We start from the raw sequence: 12,980 nt of genomic DNA, 5'->3' as shown, positions 1-12,980 counted from the left end.
CTTTGGACAGAGATCTTCTGTGCTCAGTGAATAGGGGCCTCAGAACAAGCTTCCCTCTCTTTTTCTGGGATCACCAGGGACAGCAATGGACACAGTGGGCCACAGCCCTGGTGGGCCGGGGTCTGCCCCAAGCTGCTTTAATCCCTCCTCCCTCGTGACCTGTCTACCCTCATCGATCCTGCCTATGGCTGTTTCCTGTCACCCAGATCACTGTTCCTGATGCCTTTTCTGATTGGTTTCCTCTCTATACCTTCCTTTGTTCCGACCAACTGCGCTGTCAGTGCCGGGGCCCACGGCAGCACCCCGGCCTTCGGGGCTCGAGCGGCCCTGCGTCTGCGGCGCTCGGCTGGGTTCCGTTTACCCCCGCTGTCCTCTCTCTCTGCCTCAGACGATGCTTCATGTTGGGCCAGATTCCAGGCAATGAGGTTTGTCCAAAATCTGAAGCAAGGTGAAGGCAGCCTCCTTCTTTAACTGTTTCATGGAAACTCTCCTCCTAACAGAGCCCGTGCTCCTCCAGGAGGAGGACGCGGGCCTGCCCTCCTCCGCCCGGCCTGACGCGAGCCATTCTGGGGACCCAGAGACCCAGGGCTGCGTCTGGCCTCTGGCAGCGACTCTCTAAGTAATCCTAAATTTCTTTTTTTTTTTTTTAAAGATTTTTTTTTTTTTTTTTTATTTGTCAGAGAGAGAGGGAGAGAGAGCAAGCGCAGGCAGACAGAATGGCAGGCAGAGACAGAGGGAGAAGCAGGCTCCCTGCCAAGCAAGGAGCCCGATGTGGGACTCGATCCCAGGACGCCGGGATCATGACCTGAGCCGAAGGCAGCTGCTTAACCAACTGAGCCACCCAGGCGTCCCCTAAGTTTCTTAGCCAACTCGGTCTTTTCTTCACGAGTACAAGTGAGGATGGTAATACATCCACCAGCTAACTGGGAGGTGAGAATGAGCTAAGAGTAAGGAAAAACATGCGGGAAAACGAACACCACAAAAAAAGCATTCACAACGCAGTTCCTGTGTGAGGCGACAGTGCAGTCAGTCTCCCTCCTCCGAACTCCAGCCCTCTGCACCCCTCTGATCACAGAGCTCCCTGGGGCTGTCCCAGAGACATCTCTAGGGGCTACCCCTTGCCCTGAGCATGATCATACGCTACCTGCGTGCAGGGGACTTGGTCTGCCCTCCTCTATTTACCTGCCCCGATGACTCGTCCTCGCACCACACGGAGTACAGACCTTGCCAGATGGTAGAAACTTCTCTGAGACTCAGCCTCTCCTTAGAAGACAGCAATCCTGCCACCAAATTGCAGGGTTTAGTGTTACTTGCTCCCCCACTGCCCTGCTGGAAGGCAAACAAATGGGGGAGGTACAAACCTTCGCGCACAAGGGGCCAGCACCAGGGGCAGCAGACCAGAGATGCTGACCACACTCTGGAAGATGCAACGTGGTCACAGACTCAGGAAGGGAGGGAGCCAATGAGATCCCCAGGAAAGCCCAAAACCGGACACACCGGACATCCTGAAGGCTAAGGGTGCAAATGGGAGCCTCAGCTCCAAGTCTCCATGTGGAGCTACTGGGTTTCCACTCTTAAAACAGATGTAGACAGTTCTGTCCTGGGAGAACATGGCTCAGCGGAGGGCAATGAGGTCATATGCACAAGTGCATGAGGCCTAAACGCGAAAGGCGAGATGCTGGGTCCCATGGCCGAACTGCTCCGTCAACTCAGCCTGGAGATGAGAACACTGTTCTCCAGGGAAACAGACCCAGAATCAAAACATCCTCGTTGGGTACCTACCCTTACCGCTGCACAAAACTGGCGGGGTCACATCACGTGCCCCATCACCCAAATGGGAGGTTCAGCCATCTTGAGCCCCATTCTTAAACACCAAAATAGCCAAGGACACTAGACATTTGAGGAGAACTTCCGACACAAAGGTCAAAGACCAAAGCCAACAGATGAAAGGAACTCTAGGAGGCTGAGATAAGGCAGGGAGCAGAAGAAAACTGTATTCAGCATCCCCAGAAAGAGGAGATACTCCGCCCAGTACCAACAATGGGGGCTCAAAACAAACAAACAAACAAACAAAAAACCCTCCTGAAAAGCAGAACAAAAAAGGAGGTGGAAAATTCAGCTCCATTCATAAGTGCAACGACCTACAACAGGAATTCCTGAATGGCAGGATGAAGTGGAGGGGAAGAAATTATGAAAGAAACATACAAGAAAACTTCCCAGAACCTCAGGGCGGGAGCTTCCACATGGAGAGGGCCCAGGGGGTGCCCCACACGAGGAATAAAGAACCCACCACTTGGGGGATTCTACAACACTGGGGGTTAAGGCAAGATCCTCAAAGAGCAGGTCACATACCAGCATTAAGGATCAGAATCCAGCTGACTTTCCCAAAATGACACTGGAAGCTAAAAGACGGGGGAAAACTTGCCTTCAAAATTCAGGGGTGGGGGTGATTTCCAGCTTAGAAATGGATTCCCATGAAACTCCAAACAAGATAATAGAGTAGAAATATCTGCAGATAATTTTCAGATTGCAAAATGAAAAACCAGAACTCTCACGGACGCTTCTTGCCAGGAAGCTCCTGGAAGATACGGACTGACCAAAGAGGGAGAGCAAACCATAGACGAGGAAAAAAAAGGAATACAGGGAACAGGTGATCGAGCACAGGAGAGGCAGGCAGGCGTCCCAGCATGATGGTGAGAAGACCTAGGACAAGAGCCGAGCAGTAAAAGAGACCAGAAAGCAGCCAGTCAAGACCAGAGCAGGAAGAGCAGGGCTTGGGGGAGACCCAGAGCCAGCAGATACGCCCGTGTGTCTGACAGCACGGAGGAGGGTTTGTCTCTTGGAGTCAATTGAAGCATTTGGAAAGAAATTAATGATAGCTCCACAGAAAGCAGAGCAAACCAAAAAGCAAGGCAAGCAATAACCAGAGGAAAATAAAAAGTGATACAGGGGAATGTTAGCCTGGGACACTACAGGGCTCAGCTCTGAGCAGCATCTACAGATAGGTGACAGTGTAAACACTGAAGGCGGACCAAGAAAAAACTGTGGTCTAGTCACGGTGAAAAGATGAAGAGAAGTGTGTGTGTGTGTGTGTGTGTGTGTGTGTGTGTGTTGGGGGGATTGGGGTAAGATACGCAGTCAAAGTGTTCTACAATCAAAGGTCACTATGGAACCCTATCTGAAATTGAAAAATTGAGAACCAACAGTATAAGCATATTTTTAGGTTATTCTAAGAATAAAAAAAAAAAAGTTTAAAGGGTTGAAAATGCAGTGAACTTGGGAGTGAGGAGGAGTCACAGTGGTTTTGTGTTTCAAGTGCGTGCACTAGTGTCTGCAAGAGAGTAAAATATTAGTTGTAATTTTGTTAAAGAGAAGAACAAATGTCTGCTCAGTGCCCAGAGAGAGCCCGGCGGCCTAGCTCTGAAATCGGGGTCCTCTGGCACAACCTGACCCCTGATCCCGCTTCGGCCCCTTCCCGGGTCTTCAGACACCAAGAAGGAAGGGTGGGGTGGGAGGGGAATGAAGGTGGGGGCTCTTCCTGAATTTTAAGGGAAGCCCTCCATCCCCAACTCTGCCCTATAGATGGAAGGGCAATGGGAGGGGGTCCCACATGCTGAGCAGAACCACAGAAAGGGGCAAGGCAAGGGTCAACCAGGACACGAAAAGCTGGTGAACTGTGGGGCAGCCTGAACTCCCCTTCCCGCAGCTGCGGTGCTGGTGCTGGTGCCATTTGTGAACTCCCTGCTGCTGCGGAGAGGCGGGGGGCGTGGACAACTGTTGCTAGGACACATGCTTACCAGGGAGGCCGACTTCTTACCAGGGTCTCTAAGGGGACCAAGAGGAAGGTTGGGACAGGCAGGGCCTGAACAAAGAGGCTTCTGGAGCTGGGGTGGGGGGGGGGGTACCCCCAGCCAAACGTCTGCTGCTGTCTCTGGGGCACAGAGTGGGGACGGCACAGACACTGCCCCAGCTGCACCCCACTTCTGGCAGGCACTCCGGTGTGTGGGGCCCCGTAGCAAAGGGAGACCACACCTGCCCCTAGACCAGACAGGAGAGGATCCCCCTTAGCAGGGAACAGCTCTGTGCGTCTGAGGGAACCAGTGGGCAGAGGCCGCTTCTGGGCCCCCACTTGCAACTGGCACATGATTGGAAAAGGATTCTCAACAGTAGCGCGAGCAGCTCCCCAGGAACCCAGGTTTCTGTGGACCCTGCTGCTTCCAGGGACATCAGGCATCAGAGCCCCCCCTTATGCCCAGAGCAGGGCCCCATCTGGCCTCAGCATTCTCACCTGGCAGAGCCAAGCTGGGAATTCGAGGCGGCCACCTGCACTCGCAGGGGCGCGGGAGGCATGTGATCAAGGCCCTTATTCTTTCAGAAATCCTGGACTGAGGGAGCACCTACCCGGTGCCCGGCTCTGCTGATGTGGGCTCCCAGCCTGTTCCTGCTCTCACCCCTGCCACTGCCTTGCCCTAGGCCCCCGGATGAGCCTCTGACCCATCTGTACCCGGGGGTTTCTGTCTACAAACAGACAACGTCTTTGCTGCTCACTCCCATCAGAAACACCAGACTGAGAAAAGAGGCACAGGGGGAGGCTCCCTGTTTGCCAGCATCCCTAAAAGTGCCATGGGAGCCCTGTGGCCAAGTGCTACACATGGGGCCGTCCCCTGCACGTGGGGGTCCAGACGGGAACCCTGAAGTGGACAGAGAAGCGAGGCACAGCCCAGGCCGAGGGGCTCCGGGCTCCCAGGCCCACCCGGCGCTCCCCGGCACCCCAGCCTAGCCCACACGCCCTCCTCACCCTCATAGCAGTCCCGCACAGTGCCGAAGTAGACGTAGTACTGGTCGTTGGTGAAGAAGAGAAGGCTGAGCCAGGAGTCGAAGGCATAGATGGGCACGATGAAGAGGATGCGGACGATGTAGCGCTGCTCGTTGGGGCAGCTGTAGCAGCGCAGGTGCATGTAGATCTGCGGGCAGATAGGGGTGGGCTCAGCCAGGGAGCCCCCCACGGCAGCCCATCTGCCACCCGCCACCCCTGTACTCCACGGCCAAGGGGACAGTCGTGCCCTGCTATTCGCCTCCGCTGCTACCTGGTGCCGTGACCAGTCCCCGGCCCTGAGCCCCAACCCCTCCTCGGCGACAGAGCTCCCACCACAAACCCGGGGGGCAGAGCTTGTAGGGTGCATTCAGGGGGCCCAGGCCAGCGTCACAGACGTGGGGGCCACGAGACCAGGCCCAGGACTCTACAGATCCGAGGAAAGCATGGTCGGGGATGCAACAAGCGCCCCAGGGCCTGTGCGCCCAGCCAGTTGGGGAACCTGGGGTGAGCGGCACAGAGGAGGCCCTCCATGGAAAGGCAGATCTCCTTGCCAGCACCCCGGCCTTCCTGATGCCTTGACCCCGGGGTTTTAGGGCAGCAGCGTCCACCCTGTGCAAGGGACAGAAGGGACCCTCGCTTCCCCAGAGGCAGAAGCGCTTCCCCAGTGAGTGGCTACAGTGATGTCACTGTCACCCGGCGTCTCCCGTTCCCATGTGTCAGAGCCGCGCTGCCGGCCCCACGGGGAAGGGGGGGAATATGGTGCAGTTTTTAGAAAGCAGGAACTAGCAGCCACACACGAAGGCCGGCAACTGCTCCAGCCACGCTTCTCAGTCCCGGCAGCCAGAGTCCCGGCCCAGCTCTCACAACCGCATACCCGGCCCGCCGCGTCCTGGGCTCGGGGAGCGGGGGCGGGGGTTGGGGGCTGGGGGTTGGGGGAGAAGAAAATCTCCCCCAGCTGCTAGGAGCCAACTGCCTTGGAAGCGATCGGGTTCAAGGAGGGACAGGGACACTGAGCTGACAGGGGACCCAGACGGGCTCAGCCGCCCTTCTTCAAACCTTCTTCCTCGGGCAGCCCAGGCAGGCCTCCTCTGGGACTGTGAGTACAGGGGGACAGGAGACCTGCCCTCCATCCTGGCTCTGCCGCCAGCCTATGCATGACTAGGCCAGCACCCCACCACCTCTATGTCTCAATCTTTTCCTCTGCAAACGGGTCACTGACATCCGTGTGCCTCTGCAGGGCCCCCTACAGCCGAGGTAGCCCATGTGACCTGTCCTGTCCCATGGACGTGAGCAGAAGCCTGGCCTCATACCCCGTGGGGACTAGAAAACCTCTGAGGACCCTTCTGCAGGGCCTCCCTCGGCTCTCCGGCTTAAGAGCCCCGGGCTGGCCTGGGTACCTGGTGGCAGGTGATGAGCAGGGCCGTCCAAACGAAGAACCCGGAGATGGCCTGCGCGGCCGTTGTCATCAGGAACACGGGCTGCTCCATGGCCGTGGGGCTGCCCTCGGGGATCACAGACACGCTGGGCGGCGCTGCCACGGTCGTGGGCGACGCTGGATCTGGGGCCAGCGCGGCCCCCCTCACCGTCATGATGCCTGGCAGCCAGGGGTCCCTGCGACAAACCCTTGCAGTAGACAACGAGTGGCCTAAAGAGAGGACACCGCAGCATTAGCCTCCTTCCCGGGGAGCGGCAGCGTGGCCAACAATCTTCCAGGCCTCCACGTCCACCTTCAGACTATAACTGGACTCTGACCACGTGTGTCCTGGCCCAGCCCCACCGTGTCTCCCCTGGATTTGTGTAACAGGCACCTGAGCAGTCACTCGGCTTCTGCCTTGGCTCCTACTGTCCCATCCCCACAAAGAAGCCACAGGAGGCTTCTAAGACCTTCACTACCCTGGGCCCCCCTTTGTTCAAACCTCCCCAGTAGCTCCTAACTCCTTCAAAGTATAACCTGCTGTCCGTATAATGGCCCCCAAGACTGGCCAGTGGCTCCTTGTGGTTCTCATCTCCCTGCTACCTGCTGCGGAGACCCTCCCCCGCAACCACACTGGCCTCTGGTCCCCGGACCTCTGCTCGGGCTGCCACACAGCATCCATGGGCACCTCCCTTAGGTCCCTGCCCTGACCACCCACGCATGCTGGCGACGCCTCCCCTGCTCCAGGCACTCCCGACCTCTTCGCTTTCTTTTTCTCCAGAACTCTCCTTCCGACCCCCCCCCCCCCCCCCCCCGACTCCCTCTGACAAAGCTACATTCACTCGTAGGTTTAGAACACAAGCTCCCCAAGGGCTGGGCCGGGGGGGCCCCATCCTGCTCCCAGCACCTGTCACACAGCAAACATCTGCTGGGTCTGTGCGTCGCCACACCTCCCCGTCTCGCAAGGTCACTTGGTGGCTTTCTCTCTTAGAGGAGGGGCTGTGCCTTCTCTTTGACATTTCTCCCCAACTTCCCGGAGAGCTGGCCCCCCGTTCATCATCCACCTGAGCTGTTTCGGGGCACTCTGTGGCCACCTCGTGTGCCTTCAAACAGCTCTGTCTTTTTTTTTTTTTTTAAAGATTTTATTTAATTATTTGTCAGAGAGAGAGAGGGAGAGAGAGCAAGCACAGGCAGACAGAATGGCAGGCAGAGGCAGAGGGAGAAGCAGGCTCCCTGACGAGCAAGGAGCCCGATGTGGGACTCGATTCCAGGACGCTGGGATCATGACCTGAGCCGAAGGCAGCTGCTTAACCAACTGAGCCACCCAGGCGTCCCCAAACTGCTCTGTCTTAATTCAGTTTTCTGCATCCCTCTTCCTAAAAGGCTGCCCCCTATGCTTCCCCCAGTCAGACTCCTCTCCACGTCACACGCCGTCATACTCCTCATAACAATGGCTCTGTCCCTTGCTTGTGTGTATCCCCCCGCGACCGTCCGCTCTCTGCAGCAAGAACAGCATTTCTGTCTTTTGATCCCCAGCACCAAGCTCAGCACCAAAGCCATTTATAACATTTACTTTGTTACCTACTGATCTTCAGTCCTTATTTTTAAAAATTTCAGGTATTTCCTAGAAAAGCACACAGAGATGAGCAAACTGGCATACCGGGAAATTCTGGGTGGGAAAATAAAGATGGGAGGGGGTGGGACACAGGCTGGCCTTCTAGGGTCCTAGGGGCCCACCCAGTCCCCCCACACAGGCTCTCCATCCGCTGCTCTTCCCAATGGCGACTTCAAGAGCCATGGTAACAAATGAACAATTTCACATTAAAAATGAACCCAGATGCCCTCAGGGAAGAGCTGCCGTCCAAGAATAAAATGACTCCAGAGAGGCTCGTCACTGCTGGACCCAAGGCCATCCGAGCCACACCGCCCGAGAGACGACCCTTTCAGTTCTGCCAGCTGCCAATGGGCTGGTCAGCATCCCCGGAGCCACTCAGTGTCCCTGCAGCAGAGGCTCTGGGAGACTAAGCTGCAGAGCCACCAGAGGCTCCGCTGACCGTGAAGCAGAGAGCGTGGACACCAGGGAGGGCACCCTGACTACAGCTTGGGTCCCAGCTCCACCAGCAATCAGTCGTGGGACCCACAGAGCTTTGCTGGGCCGGGAGGGTCTCTGCGGCCTGTGCAGGACACAACCAAGCCCCCAAACCTGACCATCTCAGCCTGAGCCCCAAGGTCAGCCCAGATGACCCCTCACGGTCCGGTCCCTTACAAGTCCCAGCTGATATTCTCGGCCAGAATATACTGGCATCAATGGAGGCTTCCGGGGTGCACCCAGGCCCACGGCCTGACTCTGGATGAAGAAGTTCTTTGCTTACGTGTCCCCACGCTCCTGGCTTTGCCCCCGGCCCCCTCAACATCTCCAGCACCCCCGGCCCCCACATGTGCATCTGCTCTTAGCTCTAAGTTTTTACCCTAGGAGAGCCCTTTGCGTTTCTATTTTCCTGTGAAAATAAGTGATCTCTAACACACTGACCAAGAGCTGAATCTGGATTTAAAATCCAAACTGGAGAAGGCATCTATATAAAGAAACTCAAAACTGTTGAAGGTGTCTATATAAAGACTGGTGGCGAGCTCCGAGAAACAGTGACAAGTCTGAGAATAGCTCCTGCAAAGATGGTTGCAAAATTGGAAACCAGAGCCAGAAATACTTCTTTAAAAAAGAAGATTTGGGTTGTAAATCATCATCTTTGTCTATCATCCCAAATTAAATGAATAAACACAGGGAATTGGGGGGGGGTGCTTAGAGGAAGTACAAATATTCCTAAATCCCCAGCTTCCAAGCACAGGCAGGCCGGTGCGTCAAAGGCTGTTTTGTTCCTGCTGAAGGCGGCTTGGGGAGGCCGGGCACAGGGGCACTGCTAAGCTGACCCTGTCCACAGGGAGCGGATCTGCGCCAGGGACCTGCCTTGGCTGTGGAAGCTGAGTGAAGGCTCCAGGCCCAGCTTCTACCTGGGGCTCTGCTCACTGCCACTTGAGTGTCCCCCTACCCCAAGCCCAGAGAGACACTGGCATGCAGAGCTCTCTCGCCCTTATCCCGTGTAGGTCCCTTAGCTTACGAGCAAGAGAGCTGCTCAGACAGGGTGGGTGACTTGCCCTAAAATCAGGGATAGGACTCAAACTCAGGTCCTATAAACACATTGTCAGGCCCACCCTACAGAGTGGGGGCCCTGTGTGAGCGGCCCCTCCCGCGCCAGAGCCTCCTTCCAAGGGCCGGTCCTTCCTAGCAGGCCCGAGACCCTCCTTGCCAAAAAGGGAGAGAGGTCCTCTGCAGGGAGGCGCAGCGGGTGCTGGAAGGGCTCACCAGCCTGATCGCACTCGCCAGCCTTCTGGGTTTACTATAAACTCTTTACCTAACTCTGGACAGCGCTCAGTTTACACACTGTTTTCCCAAGCACCATCTCATTTTTTTTGCACAGCAACTTTGAACTAAGTACTATTAACTGCACATGATTCGAGGGTTTTCATAATATCCTCCCCCTCCCCCCCCCAAAATACGTGAAGCAACATTCTGACTCACAGACGCATGGCCCCTGGCACGAAAGAACAGCAGGTGAGGCCGGCTCCTCCAAGGCTGTAGATCCCAGGGGCTCGCCTTGCTCCCAGGGCCCAGGGCAGCACACGATGCTGGACCCTGCAGACTGCTCACAGTGTGTGTGCTGGGACGGGGGGATGGACACCGGGATCCTGTCCTCTCACACTTGGGCGGCATCAACGGCCTCGGCCAAGGCTGGGGGGAGGGTCAGGGAAGGCTTCAAAGCGGCAGGGACTTTGGGGCAGAGTGTTTAAGGAGCAAAACCAAGCTTCAGCACTGGGGCCACCCAACGGGATTCCTGCCAGACCTCACCATCTGCGAGTGTGGACAAGTGACTTCATCTCTAAGAACCTGAGTTTTTCCCATCTGTAACACTTCAGGGTAACTACAGAATGGATGAGGGAGTGTTCTACTTCACAGAAGTCCCAGGACGCCTGGGTGGCTCAGCTGGCTAAGCAGCTGCCTTCGGCCCAGGTCCTGGGATCGAGTCCCACGTCTGGCTCCTGGCTCAGCGGGGAGCCTGCTTCTCCCTCCCACTCTGCCTGCTGCTCTCCCTGCTTGTGCTCTCCCTCTCTGTTAAATGCATAAATGAAATCTTATAAATAAATAAATAAATAAATAAAAATAGAAGTCCCGTTAATGAATAGAGGCAGAATGATAGAATAAAATAATAGAACAAAAATGACCATTTTGCAACCCCTAATAAAATTCTGGATGTAGAGACGGATCAGCAGTGGCTGATAAAACCCCTTAGCTAACACAGTCTGGGCAAGTGCAAATCTGAACCCACAGTCAAGATCGACATCACCAACACGGAGCTGCGAGAAGTCTCCAGCCTCCTGATGGGATACATAGGGAGCACACGCCACCACCATCTAGGGAGGACCCTTCCCCAAAAGTGAAATGGGATCAAAGCAAGCCTCCAGAGCTACCACCAGTAGCCAGGAAATGCAGAGGGCACTGGGACAGACTAAATGATGTCACGAGGACGCAGCAGCCGAGTCTAGACCACGGGACAATCTACAGGACAAATGGCGTAGTTTCACCAACAAATCAGAGGCTTATAAACAAAGGTGCTCGAGGGGCTCTTACAGAATAAAGACTCGAGAGACATAACGAAATGCAACAAGTGGACTTTGTTGGGTCCTGATGCTAACAAACCAAGGATGGAAGGACCTCTTTGAAACAGGTAACACACAGGAATTGTCAGTTTCATTAGGCGTGATCACGGCATGGCCGGTACATAAACGTCCTTATCAAGGGAGGGAGAATCATGTCTTCAATAAACAGCACTGGAACAGCTGGACATCCAGAGAGAGAATGAATGCTTAACCTAAATCTTTACACCATATACAAAAATTAATTTTAAATGGGTCACAGATTTAAAGGCAAAATGCAAGACAATAAACTTAGAATTCTCAAACTCAGCAGTAAAAAAAATAATACAATTAGAAAATAGGCAAAAGGGGCAACTGGGTGGCCCAGTCGTTAGGTGTCTGCCTTTGGCTCAGGTCTTGATCCCAGGGTCCTGGGATCGAGCCCCACATCAGGCTCCCTGCTCAGTAGGAAGGCTGCTTCTCCCTCTCCCACTCCCTGTGTTTCTGTTTCCTCTCTCACTTCTCTCTCTGTCAAATGAATAAATAAAATCTTAAAAAAAAAAAAGAAAATGGGCAAAAGACATGAACAGACATTCCACTCAAGAAGGATACGTGGACAATAAACACAGAAACAGCTGTTCAACATTGTTAGCCATTAGGGAAATGCAAACTAAAACCACAAAGACCTCACTATACACATATTAGTACAGAACAAAGACATCCAAAGCTGGCAAGGGTGCAGGGAAACTGGCTCCTATGTACATTCCTGGTAGGAACAGGAAACAGTAGAGCCACTCTGGAAAACAGTTTGGTCGTTTCTTACAAAACTAGCACGCCATTTGCCATACAACCCAGTAATCACTTAGACGTTTACGCTACAGAAAGGAAAGCGCATGCTCACATAGAACCCTATGTGCTTGTGTCCACAGCAGCCGTATTTGTAACTACCAAACCCGAAACGATCGACTCGTCCTTCAACAGGCAAAAGGTCAAACTCCACTATGTCCAGATCACGGATTACTACTCAGCAAGAAAAAAGCAACAAAACTACTGATACAGGGAGAAATCTGGATGGAGCTCGAGGGCCTTCTAAACAGAACAGCCAATCGCAGAAGGTCACACACTGTCTGAGCCTATTGATCTAGAACGTCCTCAGAACGGCAGATCTATAAAGATGCAGAACAGACTGGAGACTGGCAGAGCGCAGCAAGGAAGGTGTGTGCACAGAGAGGGCAGCACAGGGACTGACCTCCAGTGAAGGGAGCCCTTGTATCTTGATGACGGTGGCTACAAGTCTACAGGAGAAAAACTGTACAGAGCCCCTCCCCCCGCCACAAGAACAGTGAAAACTGAGCAAGGTCTGTAGTCTGGTTAGTAGTACTGCACTCATGTCCACTTCTGGTTCTGATCATGGTCCTAGAGCAATTGGAATGTCACCATTGAGAGCAGGGCACATGGGACTTGGAGCGCTATTTTTGTAACTTCCTGGGAACCTACAATTATTTCAAAATAAAACAAGTTCGTTTTTTTATTTTTATTTTTTTATTTTTATTTTTTAGATTTTATTTATTTATTTGACAGACAGAGATCATAAGTAGGCAGAGAGGCAGGCAGAGAGAGAGGGAGGGGGAAGCAGGCTCCCTACTGAGCAGACAGCCCGATGCGGGGCTCGATCCCAGGATCCCAGGATCACGACCTGAGCCGAAGGCAGAAGCTTTAACCCACGGAGCCACCCAGGCGCCCCAAGTTCTTTTTTTTTTTTTTAAGATTTTATTTATTTAAGAGCGAGCACGAGTGAGGGTGGGGGAGGGAGAGGGACAAGCAGACTCCCTGCTGAGCATGGTGCCCACCGCAGGGCTCGATCCCAAGACCCTGAAGATCATGACCTGAGCTGAAGTCAGACTTTGAACCGACTGAATCAAACAGGTGCCCCAAAACAAGTTGTTTGAAGTCCTTATCAGATAGAGATGCATACTGAATTATTTAAGGGTAAAAAATAACATGACTTCTGGGATTTGTCCTTTAAAAGGGGGAGAGGGATAGAGGCAGCAAGACTGTAGGACA

General features: G+C 54.2%; 1 protein-coding gene across 1 annotated transcript in view; it reads right to left on the bottom strand.

The window, feature by feature from the left end:
• The window catches only part of LOC111157514 (transmembrane protein 184B), a 43,683-nt gene that overhangs the window by 15,144 nt on the left and 15,559 nt on the right, over window positions 1-12,980 (bottom strand). The window contains exons 2-3 of the mRNA XM_022518984.1: window positions 6,214-6,461; window positions 4,799-4,964 (exon numbers count right to left, since the gene is read on the bottom strand). Coding sequence (XP_022374692.1) covers window positions 4,799-4,964; window positions 6,214-6,405 — 358 coding nt within the window. The 5' untranslated portion in view covers window positions 6,406-6,461. The remainder of the gene's footprint in view (window positions 1-4,798; window positions 4,965-6,213; window positions 6,462-12,980) is intronic.

Source organism: Enhydra lutris, unplaced genomic scaffold (assembly GCF_002288905.1).
Source record: "Enhydra lutris kenyoni isolate GAN:26980312 unplaced genomic scaffold, ASM228890v2 scaffoldscaffold55, whole genome shotgun sequence".
In the NCBI taxonomy this organism is placed as follows: domain Eukaryota; kingdom Metazoa; phylum Chordata; class Mammalia; order Carnivora; family Mustelidae; genus Enhydra; species Enhydra lutris.
The sequence above is the reverse complement of the archived record's forward strand: the minus strand, read 5'-3'. Positions and strand labels throughout refer to the sequence as shown.